The sequence below is a fragment of the Leptinotarsa decemlineata genome, unplaced genomic scaffold, assembly GCF_025532065.1.
Source record: "Leptinotarsa decemlineata unplaced genomic scaffold, Ldec_3_MD MMD2_tig00000010_RagTag_RagTag, whole genome shotgun sequence".
NCBI classification, from domain to species: Eukaryota; Metazoa; Arthropoda; class Insecta; order Coleoptera; family Chrysomelidae; genus Leptinotarsa; species Leptinotarsa decemlineata.
In genome coordinates, this window is record NW_027412538.1 from 1,645,269 (window position 1) to 1,659,930 (window position 14,662).

The following is a 14,662-nucleotide window of genomic DNA, read 5'->3' on the forward strand; positions in this document are numbered from 1 at the left end:
TTGAAAAGATCCATAAAGAAGGACTTCGACTAGCAATAGGAGCATTCCGTACTAGCCCAAATTGAGCAATCTTCTGTCTGGCATTAGCTTATTAACCCATATGAGAAGAAAACTTTTATTGGTCCCAAAAAGTTGGTACCAATATCTCGATCATTTATAATGAAGCACCAGCAAACAAATCAGTAGGTGAACGAGTAAAAGATGATTTAGAAATTTGAATATTGAGTTACTTCCTTCGGAGAAAAACCATCTTGGACGCTAGCAACGCCAAAATTTCATTTCGAATGTAATAGATTCACGAAGGAAAATACGAATTGAATTCAATTTCTCCAAATATTCTATGAAATCATAAACACATATGAGAATAGTACATAATATATACTGATGGGTCAATAACTTCAGAAGGAGTTGGAGCAGCATTTTTTTGCAATGGATAAGCTCACCAATTTTTATTTTGAATTTTGTATCTCACTACACTCAATATGACTGGAAACTTTGAACTTCACCCGTAATGAACGTACCCGTTATGAGCTATTATGAATGATCCTTGCGATTTGCACCAGCACCATACTCTCAACGGTGAAACACTCAGTTCAACGAAAACTATCAAAGGAAATTTGAGGGATCCATTAACTCAAATTTCTCTGAGTTGGAAGTTTGTCAACATTATCAAACTTTGCAGAGAGTATTCAATGGAGCTGAAATTGAGGTGATGCTGAATTGAAACCACAAAGAGTGAAATGAAACATACTAGTATTTGCGAATAGAAGATAAAATTTAATTGATGGAAATGGTGAAATTTCAAATGAACTACTCACTATTATTACTTGATTTAAAAAAAAATTGAATAAATGGAATCGTGGGATTTCATTTAAGAAACATGTTGAATATATATGAAATACCGCAAATCGAGCTTTAGGATTCATTTTGAAACAGACTTCTCTTTTTAGTAACATAGATTCCATAGAAGTACTCTATTTCACGCTAGTGAGATCTAAACTCGAATACGGTAATATAATTTGGAATGGAGAATACCAAACAACCTTACAGGAACTGGATAAAATACAGAACAAATTTCTAAGGTACCTATATTATAGGAAATATAGTAGTAAACCGGATTACAACAGCATTAGAACATCACAATTGAGAACTCAATTTGATATACCCTCCTTAGACTCTAGGCGAAAAATCTCTGCACTAATTTTTATATATAAAATTATTAATAACAATATAAATTCCGTAGAATTATGGTCACTATTACCAATTAATGTACCTCCCAGACCTACGCGAACTTTGCTTAAGTTCAAGACTCCCTTCGTGACTGTTACTTCCACATCCCCCCTCTTAATCATGCTACGTCTGGCAAACGACATAAATTTCTTGCAAAATATTAATTGGAATATGTCTATCACAAAATTTAGATCTTTAGTCCGTAGACATATTGAGAATTTATCAGTTTAGCAACTATTTTGTTCTGTGATTTCTTATTTTATTTTTCTTGTTGTGAGATGTAACAAGTACTGCTCGTTGTTAGATATTAATACATTCCCATATTATATTATATTGTTTTATATAACATAACATTTCAAGTGCTTGTATATACATGTATATTTCTTATAGGTCATCCTTGTAATGAGGCTGTCAGCCTCATTACAAGGATGCCTTAGTGAAATAAATAAGTAAATAAATAAATGTGTAAAATTAACATTCAACAGCTCATTTGGAACAATAATAGGAACACAAGAGTTTTGATTTTTTACTTGGGAGAAAAAAGGTTAAAGAGAACCACCTCAAAATATAACTCCACTGATTATTTCACAATCATCTGAAATTTTTCGCTATGTGCTAAGTTAAATTAACTGAATGTTCAGCAGATACTCTTCGAATTTGTGGCTGACTGTTCTGGGTAAATTCAAAATTGAACTAGCAAATTATTAGATAATAATATCCAATAATTCGCATGCATGATGAGACATTGATGAAAAAAGAACGGCGGTATATTTGTCTGAAATGTTTTGGGATTGTAAAAATTGTTGGTCTTTGAATGTGAATAGGGAGGGTGTACCCGACGTGAACATATTATAGAACATGAAAGCCATATGATGTCGTCTGTTGTACATAGTGAACTGTGAAGAGTCAAGAGCTGTTGTCTTTCATATTTCTTAGGCCTTTGGCCGTGTGTGCATGGGGGTTTGGTGGCGAAACTTCGATGCTATGGCTTGTCGGATAATTTTTGTGAATGGCTCTTTAGCTTCCTGAAAAAACGTTCCCTACAAGTGGCCGGCGATGAATATAGCTAGAATACCTAGAAACCTATATTGTTTCCGACCCTCTTTTCATCATGTGTCATATATATCAACGACTTATTGGAAAAAACCAAGAATCCAATATATTGCTTTGCTGACGACAGCACACTTATCTTGTCATTTCATTTGGATTCCAGGACATTGGCTGCGGATGCACATCTTCACCGGCAGCAGGAGGTTGCATATCTCAATGAGGATCTAGAAGTAATTTCGAATTGAGGTGAAAGTAATCAGGTTCAATTCAATGCCACAAAAACCCTGGCATCGGTTTTCTCCAGAAAGATAAATATCTCTGAACCGGATATAATAATGTCAGATCAGATAATTCCACTTTCTGCTTTGATAAGTTTGTTGGAGGTTAAAATGGACACCAATATGTACAATCATATCGCTGGAATTGCAAAGACTGCTCTTCAATAATTTGGAACACTCTTTCAGATCAGAAAACTTCACAAACATTAGCAACTTTCGATGCTTTATAAAGTACAGATCAAACTTTCTTTGAAATATTGTTCTCATGTATGCTCTGCCCCTGAGCATACCCTGAGACTGCTATATTCCATCTATATTCCATGCTATAGAGCCATCCGCCCGATTGGAAACATGAACATCACTTGCAACCTTAATGATCTGGAACATCGAAGAAAGGTTGGAGATTTGTCTATCTTCTATAGATACTTCCACGGGAAGTGTTCAAGTGACATGACATATTTTATTCCACCTAAAGCGTTACATATCAGAAATACGCGATGGACTGTGGCTGCTCATCGTTTTGAGGTTCAACTCAGTACACCTTAAATTTCATTGTTCAGGAACTCTTTCATTTGGAGAACTGCCCTTGAGTGGAATGAACTTCACGAAAACGTTATTTTCAAATCCTATGTGAATCACTACTTTCGCACAGGCACCCCTGTGCGCAATAGATAAGTCAAACACAATGATGATTGTATTTTCCAGATACGACGTATTTATGAGCAATTTAAGGGCTTTACACTGCATGGCAGTGGTTGCAATGCGATAGTACTAGAGAACCACACAGCATTATTTCGATATCAACTGATAGATACTGCTGGGAGAGTTGAAATCTAACATGACTCTTCACTTTTTTCAATGATTATTAGATAACTGCAAATCATAAAAATAACTATGCATGTGATATGTATCTATAATATACAGGGTGCAACTGAATAGGTGTAAAATATTTCAGGGAGGTGATTCCTCATCGAAAAAAAGATAGGATCTTTCATATAAATAAATTTCATTGTAGCATCCCTTGTTAAGATACAGCCCCTTAAAGGGGGTACATAAAATTTGTATAACAATTTTTTTCACAAGCAAAAGTTACAATATTGAAATTAACATGACTACCAAAAAGCCACTTAGCCAGTAATTTATTTGGTTTATCCCATGGTTGTAAGGGGTGGAAAACGCAACCCCTAAAATTTATTTCCAATGTAACTTTTTGTCCTATTATTTGTTTACAATTAAAAATTTATTTCCGATAGCCTGTTTTATTCTAAACAAAAAATGTCTCATGGGTATTTTGCCCAAAATAAACCAGTTCGCAGCAAAAAATTATTTTAGGAACAACTACAGAGATACATCGTCATAAATGCGAAAATACGAAACTAATCTATCTAGTAGGTCTAGTAGGTGATATGACGCTGTCAGTTTGTGAATTTTCGAAATTGAATTGATACTAATTGTGTGTTGTTGTTCTGTTCTCAATTTGTTACTTCAATAATTCACTTGTTATTAAAATGGCACACACAAATGAGGAAATGGCTGATATGCATTACGTTTACGATCTGTCGCAGGGGGAAGGGTTAGAAGCTTCTAGAAGATATGCTGAAATGTATTCTCAACGGCAGCATCCTTCACAGAGAATATTTGCTATTATGAGAATATGGTTCATTCGACAAAAAAACGCAGGATTGTGGTCGCCATCGAGAAGTACCAACACCACAGCTTGAGGAAGCAGTACTTAATTTGATTGAAGAACAACCTACTTCCAGTACTAGAAATATTGCTTTCCAGCTAAATGTTGATAATATGACGGTATTTTGAATTCTAAAAGAACAACTCTTATACCCTCACCATCTGCAACGAGTACAGGCACTGTCACCGCGAGACTTTCCGAACCGTCTTGAATTTTGCAATTGGATGCTGGAAATTAGAAGGAATTGTGACTTTCTGAAGACGATAGAATTCACAGGCTGATGTAGTTTTTCTCGGGACAAGATTATTAATTTTCATAATTACCAGATATGGGCTGATGAAAACCCTCACGCTATTGTCGAAACTAACCATCAAGAACAGTTTTGTCTCAACGTGTGACTCGAAGTTATTGGGGATGATTTAATTGGGCCTCATTTTCTACCTCCTCGATTGAAAGGTTGGGCATACGTTCAAATTTAAAGAGAAGTGCATCCATTACTGCTGGAGGAAGTTCCTTTGGGCGTCAGAAGGGATATGGTTTTTATGCATGATGGGGCTTCCATCCATTTCAATCAAGTACCACGTCAGCTTTCAACTGAAACATATGCAAATCAGTGGATAGGTCGAAGAGGACCACAGAACTGGCCCGCTTGATCCCCGGATCTCAATCCCCTTGATTTCTCTATTTGGAGCCATTTACAGCATTCAGTTTATCGTACTCCTGTTCGCGATGTAGGACTCAAGAAACCGCATCATCGATGCGTGCAGGGTAGTCAGAGAGACTCCAGGAATATTTGAGCGAATACGTGGCTCAATGCGCCGACGTCTAGACGCATGCGTAATGTCTGAAGGTAGACATATTGAACATTGACTATGATTTCTACATGTTGTGTGTTTTGTTATTGATAAATTAGTTTTATTTATTACCCTTTGATCGTTCAATGCAGATACTAACTACAAAATAACAATAAATCCAGTTCGCATTTATGACGATGTATCTCTGTAGTTGTTCGTAAAATAAGTTTTTGCTGCGAGCTGGTTTATTTTGGGCAAATAATTCAAGAGACATTTTTTATTTAGAATGAAACAGGCTATTGGAAATGAATTTTTAAATGGTAAACAAATAATAAGACAAAAAGACCAAGTAGGAAGTAGAAGTGATGATTTTTTTCGATTCTATACTTCAATTTCGTTAAACTCCCTTCGAGTCCGTTACGTACAAATTCTTACCCCAGAAAATTGATGTCTGCATTTGTCAACTCAAGGTGAAATAATACAGTAAGTAGTAAGCAACAATAGAAAAATGATTGAAAATCATTCTCTTGTTTCTGGTATACTGGGAAAGTGATTTACTGTTCACTAACCAACACCTCGACGACATCACTATCTCCGTGTTTAATTTAATGCATTTCCGACATTACAAAAGTTGGAAAGCAATTAGCGTTATGGTTAATACCCAAGGCGCTCTTGAATTGGGAAGTAAGTTTTGTTCCGGCGACACAACGTGACGTGTGGGATTTCAAGCTAAACACCGGCAAATAACATCGACCCTTTCGCTCTTTCATCGCCTACTTGATGTTTGAGTAACAGATTGGAGTGACTGGAGTGGCAAGCACGAAAAGGATTATGTTTACGCTTTATTTTTCACTCCAACCGGTGGAAAATCGAAAAGTACACATCCGGCGTTGGCTATTACTATAATTAGGAAATGTTTATATTTAGAGAGGCGGTGTTAAATTGAGATAGACTTGACAACTGGAAAATGAATTATAGCAAATGGATATGATTAGAAAGAAAGAGACCCAACTTGCTATATAAAATTTTTAAATAATATCAATGAAAGATAACTAGTTTGCTGATCTAATAATTGTTTTGTAGGAAGGTTAGTTGGATAACAAGATCAATTAAAAAAAAACATTTGTTTGAAGGTGATTGACAATGTTTCATGATGAATTTCACTAGTTCGGACTTCCATTGTCTACTATATAAAATGATTTGAAATCCCTGAAACAACTAAAAAAGAAGAATTAAAAATGAATAGCTGAAAATAACAATTATATTAAACAAAATAAACTGGAATGAAATAATAGTGAGATAAAATACAAGTAAAATAGAACAATTGAACAAAAATGAATAAAAATAAAGGAATGAAAAAAAAAATTGAGAGATTCCAAGTCACGTTAGTTCACGAAGTTTCGATTGTTAGTATCTACAATCGTCTTCGGGTGATGACTGGACTGATTCCTCCGAGAGATGACTATTTATAGGTCGTTCGAGTACTTTCACTTATCCCCGCTTTCCATTTTCTGCTTCACTGGTTCCGTGGGAGATGACCGTTTGGCGGGAGTTGGCTATTTTCCGCTTGATGATGGGTTTCCATATGTTGCGTATTTCTACGCTGGCTTGGCTGAATACGTTGTTGGACAACATGTAAGCGGCTTCCTTGAATTTTCTCCTAAACCAATGTTCCTCTCTGTGCAATATCTCAGCTTGGGACCACTCGATGTTGTGTTGATGGGTCCGAACATGGTCTGCTATTCCTGATTTGCTGGTTTCCCCTCGATGTGTGTGTTTTTTGCGCTCGGCAATGCGAACATTCAATGGCCTCTTAGTTTCACGAATATAGGATTTTCCGCACTCACAGGGTATCCGGTAAATGCAATTCTTGGAATCGCAGTCCGCGTTTGGTGACCTGGTTTTCGTGAGGCTGCTACGGATAGTGTTACCGGATCAGAAGCAGGTTCTGATGTTGTACTTGGAACCAATTCTTCTTATCCTCTTCGATAATCCTCTGATGTAGGGAAGTGCAAGCATTGGTTGTGACCACTAATAGAACCATTGTCCTGGTGCCAGCAACTAGAATTGATGTTGATAGACATGGTCAGTTCATTTGAATTGAGGCAGAAAAAAGCAGGACCTAGAGGATCGCCTTGTTAAACCTCTCTCTGAAATAAGATTTTTCCCAAAGTTCAGAAATGTCGGATTTCGATAAAACTGCTTCTTGAAAGGAAAATAGTGGAGGAAAATTCAGTGGATTTTTCACAGAATGATGTTTTTGTGAAACAAGGTGGAGGCGTTTTATAATTTAGTTCAACAAAAATTTGAGGAAATGGATTGAGATGCTTTTTTAAGGAGATACGGGTGGCATGTGTAACTGTTCCACATCCCACTGGAGTTCCAAATCCAAATTGAACAGGATGAAATGAATGTTCAATATATGAAAAAAAGTAACTTTTTTCTTCAGTATCCAGAAATGAGAGAGTGCTATAGTACTGAATAGTGATTGAAAACTCTTGCGAACTCGATATCACATGCTATTTCTTTTGATTTGAAATATTTACACTGCGGTCAATGGACTTAGGTCATTTTTGCCCCCCAAATATGAGTTGCAGTCCTCGTGGTTCTGGATCTCTTTCAGTGAAAGAGTTTCATGATGCAAGAGCTGAATCGATTCCTCTACGAAACCCTACATCACTTGGAAGGATCTATTGCAGCTTGAGAAATGGTTCTTCTGCAAATTCTGTGAAACATGCTCTTCCTTACGAATCAGTATAGAGTTGTACTGAAAATATTGAGAAATTGGAATTAGATAATTTAGGAAACACTTGCTACATGAATAGCATTATACTCGTACAAGTGTGTTGTTCATGAAGAAAAATTTCAAGAACGAGGTTTCAATGATGAACGAGAACGAGAATGTTTCCTATTTATTCATCAAACTCAAACACCTTTTCATGCAGCTGCAGTTTCGTAAGAATGTATCATCTTTCCCTCCAACCGTTTTCCTGGAGTCTTTGAAGTCCACTAGATACTCGTTAGGACAACCAGAGGATTGTTCTGAATTCTTGGGGTTCTTGTTGAATACTCTTCGTGAGCAAAACAATAACGACTGACTGCTCTGGATTGAATGATTCCATACAGTCTCGTCTTGTGTTCGCAAATCTTCTGCTGGAGAAATATTCACTTGTTTACTTTGTAGTAAATGTTCAAAAGGTAGCGAAAGTGTATGTGAATTTCTGGAAATTCAACTAGCTTTCCTACTATGAATAATAACCATTTTGTGCAAAGCTTATTAAATCATCCGAAAATGAAAATTTTAACAGGTGTCGAACGACTGTATTGCCAAACATGCGCCAAACTAACTGAATGTTATGAGTAAACAAGTATAGCTGATACACAAGTCAATCAGTCAATCTAATAATGATACTAATGATCTTCAAACATGACCCAACCTCTGATGGAAGCACCAAACTTTTACGAAGGTTTGAAATAGATGAACACTTCAATCTTGCAGACCGCCTATATAATCTTCGTGCAGTCATTGTTCACTGAGTTTCTGGCGTTGAATATGGTCATTATTATGCCTTGGTCAGAATTGAAATGGAGTGGTTTAAATTTGTCGATAGTCGTGTCACTAAGTGTTCTGGCAATGTATTGAGCTTATTGAGCCTCTGGAGACACCCCACATTATGTTTTATGAGACAGAGGACATTGGCAGATCAAAATCTTCAGATGATATGGTGCTGTAGGTTTCTCTGGGTTTTCCTGCACCTGGAAAAGCAAATGCGCTACTGGAATCAATGAAGACGCCCCGGAGCGTCATTTAATTTTTGTTCAATAATTTCATGATTTGTATTATGAATTACTACTCAAATAGCTATCGTATATAGGGGGTTGAAAGTGCAGAATCATTTCACTGAGAAAGTTTTGACTTCAGAAATTACTTCATACAGAAACCACAGCTTATTTATGGAAACACCAATTTTGAATCATTTTTGAGGTGGTTCTCAAAATCATCAAGCAACGTGCTTTCGAAAATTGTACTGAAATTATCTTATCATCATTAGAGAACTCTTGAGTTGAAAATATATACAAATGAAGAATTGAAAATCAATTTGTGTACGACATCTAAATTACTTACATTTCAAGGATCTTCTAATGTGCTCCTGAACTGGACTAGGAACGTTAGAAATGCTGAAACATCTATTGATGTCCAGCAGAGTGATTTTATACCAAAAATGACCACATGTTGCAATGAAACACACCCCAATGATCCTATATAAAAGAAACCCATTCCAGCCCACGGCGGAGCGCATAAAAGTGAAACGTAGACGGAAAAACCCTTACCTGAACCGAGATCCCTGAACGCAGTAAAGTTCGCCTTGAATAATGTTTTGTTGCTCTTCGATTCGGAGAAAAATCTCACGAACATCTTGTTCCCTTTGGAAAGCACTGTGTCAGCGATCGAGCCACAAAACTCTTTGTCGCACGCCGTCATGTCAGTCTTTCCGGAAAACACCTGCACGAAATTGCTGGCGCAATCGTTTGGTTTCTCAAGGTTAAACTCTGCAAACTGTAGATACACCTAGAACAAGATAAAACGTTGAAGCTTCCGATACGAAGTTGTCAATATCTATTGAATGTAGGAGGAGAAGTTTGAGTAACAACACTAGCCAACAAGTAAGAAAAAAATGCGACGTATATCTGTTGGACGAAATTAAAAAAATCTGACGATATAGTCGATTGGTTGCTGACAATTAGTTTTAAGTCTTCATCTTATGATAATGAATTTTACATTAATAAAACTCTGGGAAGGCCTCAACCAAATTTGATTTCAATTAAAGCGTCAGATAATCGAGAAAATCAAGAATTTAATATTAGTTGGTACGATAAATGCGATTGGTTAACCGGCTCCATTAAACGAGAAATACTTTTTTGTTGGCCCTGTGTTTTATTTTCTGTACAAACCGAATACCAAACGTGGTCTAAAATAGGATACTCCGATTTGAAAAATTTACCTTGTTCTACAGAAAAACATTTTGAATCTAAGGAGCATATATTTTCGTCTTGTAAATTAAAATTTTATAGCAAAAAAAATATAGCAACAGCTTCAGCTACAGCTCAAAACGAGGCCATAATTCCTTTTAATAATTAGGTTAGGAAAAATCGATTGAGTTCAAAAAGACTTATCGATATTATGATTTATTTGGGTTACCAAGCTTTTTGCGGACACGATAAAACCGAAGATTCGATTAATCGCGGCAATTACAAGGAACTTTTAATGTTATGGGGCAAATATGATTTACAATTTGGCACTTTTTTGAGCGGTGGCGTTTTTTCGGGCACCTCAAAAACCACCCAAATCGAGCATTTAGACAGTGCGTTGCATTATTATTGAGGAAAATATAAGCAAGGAGTTCGAAAGTGTTTCTTTTTTTGCATGGAAAATTGATTTAACTACCGATATTACCTGTACATCACAACTTTCCAACGTTTTTGGGTATGTCAAAGATGGTAATGTGGTAGAACGTTCAATATGTTTTCATGATGTTTCATCTGGGCGCACAGCTGACGATTTGATTAATTTTTATTTTCGTACGTGTGACACCTATAATTTTAAGCAAAAGTTAATTGCGCAAACTCATGATGGGGCTGCAGTCATGGCCGGCCATTTAAATGGTTTACAAACTAAAATAAAGTCCATGCCCCAACTTTAGTATTGAGCAAAGCGTGCAACAACATAAAAATTTTCGCACCTTCAACGGGCTTTTCTGTGTGTATATAGTCTTTATGCCTTTAGCCTCTCCTGTTTTCCAATGCACGAGCCGTCACTGATTTTCATTTAATACAAAAATTTTCACATATTATAGGGAAATATAAAATCAAAACAAGAAAAAAAGAATAAATTTTGAGGATAACAGACTTTATTTACAATACACTTGAAAAGACATTCAAATGAAGTCTTTTGAGCATAACCTTTTTAAAAATGTTGACTTTCGTTTATAATTTCCATCGTTTTCCCTTATAAGAAATCAACAATAATACCCCATCATTGCTGCATCCCATCTGCCTTGGTAACGTTGCTCCATTGTCAGTATGACTTAGTGGAACCTTTTCCCTTGTTCGTCACTGACACCACCAAAGAAATGGAAGTGTTTCGTAATTTTCCACTTTCTTGTTCCCTAAATACTCGGAAACAATTCTTTTGAAAAAAGTCCACGCAGTCCAACAGTACTTAATTTTTGATCAAACTGTTGATCACTTAGTAGTTTTCTAAGTTGTGGTCCAACAAATATACCTTTCTTCAGCTTTGCATCACTTAATTTTGGAAAAACGTGTCCATAATACTCGTGGTTTCAAAAGAGCAAATTATAACAAATTATACATCAGAATGAGGAAATCCCAATGGTGGGGGTCAAATTTAAACTATCCTGTATACTGAAGAGTGGAATGGAACAATGTATTTATGATGTCTAATTTTTCACTGTTCGAAGGAATAACTGTAAAAATAAGGATATTTCGCTTTATAATTTTGTTTCAATAGTCTCACATAATCTATCTAAGCATTTATCATACCTAGAGGAAAAATATTAGATTTTTTGTATGTTGGTTTGTTATGCATAAACTCAAAAGTTACTCAACCGATTTTGAAATTGTTTCATCTGAAGAATACTTCGACAGCGAATAACATGGGATATAGTCTATTCCTTCAAAAATTGCAATAAAATCTGCGCCGGGATGAGTAGCTAGTAGTTATATTCTTACATAAGTTTTTCCGATAAAAACATGAGCATTCATTACTGAAAATCATTCGTTATCTGTCAAAAATATGTTTTAAAGACACAAAAGGAAAGGTGTTTCATGACAAAAATTCAGAAAAGATATTTGGGAAAAGTTGTTTCTTATAAAACCTCACATACAAAAATATTTCGTCAAACTAGGATTGAATGAATTGATAACACAAGTCTGCAAAAATTGTTTGGATGGAGTCCAAAAATGATTTTCTGTTTTAGAACGTCACGTTTTCTGATAATGTAGGTATCTATGTAGGTATCAGTTTTTGTGTTGGGTTTTGCCATTCACTATCTTTAGTATATTTTGGTTTGTAAGAACACTGTATTGGAAAAAAACTTTCAAATATCTTATGAACATTTTGAGATCTGGTTTGGATGCAAAATATAGTTTTCATCGAATCCTTAGCAAAAGTGAGAAGACGTCAAAATATTTGAAGGGATCTCAAATCCAGAAAAAATGATATATTTGTGTAATTGAAAAATGATTCCGATACCTCTTCAGAATTGTAGTAGTGTTAGCCATTTTTAAGAATTATGGAATATTTGATAATGATATTATTTCATTTTGCATAGAACAATAATAAATTTTATAGTTTGTCATGACTTAAGATGATAAAAAACATCAACAACACATTTCACATCATAACAAATAACACATTACAATCTATATGGCTTTCATGAAACATCAGAAAAACAATCTCTCTCCACGATCTACATGTTACGGAGTGAACGATTAATTACCGGACCACGTACTTTCATAACAAATAGGTAAATTGAAAAAAGTATTTTCTAATGGAAAATGGAAAAGACATCTACTAAACTGAAACTCAGGTATATTAAAATAAAAAATATCCACAGCATGGATAGTTATATAAAGTGCATCATCAAGGAACTGTAATAACTGCCATTGTGATAGTTACCGGAAACTATAATTTTATTAATAAAGATCGGGGTCAGTCACCCGGTTTTTTCGGAAGATTATGTTTCCTTCGAAGTAGACATAACAAACATATCCTGTTGATAAGTAATGATACTGGGAACGTGAAATATGCAAGCTATGAGTTTGTATTTCAGCTTCGTGGACAGGAATTTCGGCCATATCTGAATAGGTGGGTCCGATAATTCATTTAAAGTAAAAACTGACTGATGGGTTCAATGAAAAGAATAGGTTTTGAGGGTTATGGAAAAATTCGGGAATATTGAACAAAGATCAGACAAATCAGGGGACGGCACAAGGGAGGAGAGTTTTACGGATAGTTTTTCGGACTTGGGAATACCAAAGAGTCGGTTAATTGGGACAGGGGCGATCGGACCGTTGGGGAAGTTGGTTAAAAGGGATTTTGCGATGGAGCAGTAACGATAATATTCTTTTGCGAACGAGAGTTAATTTGAGAGAGTCGCGAAAGTCAGTTGCGGAAGAGGGTCGCGAAAAAGGGTCTTTGCGATAGTGAAATTCCGGTAAATTGCGGGTAATGAGTTAATTGCAGTGTTGCGTTTGGTGGCACTTACAACGGTTGTGTATTTTACACGGACCAAAGAGGGAGAACAGAACCCAGTATAGTATCCTGATTCAATTTGGATTTTTTACTAACCCCCATGAAGGTATAGAGAGAGAGAATGTCGTTTTAATTTTGTGATAATTGTCTTATCGTTGTTGCGTCTTAGGGACGATATAAGAAGGGCAATAAATTACACTACACCCCTTGCATATGTGTAAATATCTGCAAATTAGTACACACAGGTTTGACGCTAGGCAATTTCAAATAATCATTTCAGAATTTCCACAAAGCTCGAGTAGAGTTACTTAGGTTTTTGCATATGTTGAACTTCTAGCTTATGGGAGAATATATAACATTTCACAAGTTGATGAAGAGATAATTTTTGTTTGACAATCAGCTATTTCAGACGTGCTTTCTTGTGAAATTTTTATGGTACTTTTCAAACATTTCTTCTTAGTGTTTTGTTGGACTTTCATGTTATATTTTTACACAGTTATTTATTTCGTAATATAAGACTAATCTGAAGCTTCTTGTTGTTTTGAATGGCTCACTACTTGAGTGAGTCCCGTACCATTTCAGGATAGTTGAAAGGTCTTTAGCCTTAAGTATTAGTCTCCTGTCTAGGTTTCCAAAAGACCGGCACTATTAAGGACCTACCTTAATATTCAAAATTTGATGCGGAGAAATCTGCATCTGGTGACAGCCGCTTCCAAAATTCATTTAAGAAAATAAATGAATCAGAAATGAGCATTTATTACACTGAGAACGGTCAGTATATTCAATATTAATAGATAAAACCATATGTGAATAGAATACACATATATCGGTCAGGTATTGCAGAACGCGAAGAAGTATAGAATTTAGAATGACAATAATATATGTTGAATGCTCTTGACTCGATATTCAAAATAAAAAGTAATGCAAATGTAAGAATTAGTTTTATTTTCGGTTATATCAGTACAGAAAATCTGAAAATAATCTTTTCTGAAAAGAGTATTCACCGATATCTGATTTTTTCTTTTCGTTCGAATAAAAATGAATAGAAAGAAAACATCTGAAGGAATTATCCTTGAGATGAAGAGAAAACACTTTTCATTTTCATTCGAATGCCTTTTATAACTTACCCTCCACTTCGGTTTAACTGTCACCGACCATAAACAATCTATTGGCATATTGTGGGTTGTGTAAATATCAATCGTGTCTTTATCGATATCGTTTTTTCCAAATTCTCCCTCTTCCTTCAGCGTGTGGTTCATGTAGCAGGGAATAACTTCGGGTGTTGTCACTGTAACAAAGATGGATCATATTAGAATAAATGCATATAATAGTAAATATCAGAGTGTGA

The 14,662-nt window shown here is 35.5% G+C and overlaps 1 protein-coding gene across 4 annotated transcripts in view; it reads right to left on the bottom strand.

Moving 5' to 3' along the window:
• Neto (Neuropilin and tolloid-like) overlaps positions 1-14,662 on the bottom strand; it is an 803,231-nt gene that overhangs the window by 67,118 nt on the left and 721,451 nt on the right. For all 4 annotated transcript variants that reach the window (XM_074171245.1, XM_074171247.1, XM_074171244.1 and 1 more), the window contains 2 exons: positions 14,442-14,602; positions 9,372-9,609 (listed from right to left, as the gene is read on the bottom strand). In XM_074171245.1, coding sequence (XP_074027346.1) covers positions 9,372-9,609; positions 14,442-14,602 — 399 coding nt within the window. The remainder of the gene's footprint in view (positions 1-9,371; positions 9,610-14,441; positions 14,603-14,662) is intronic.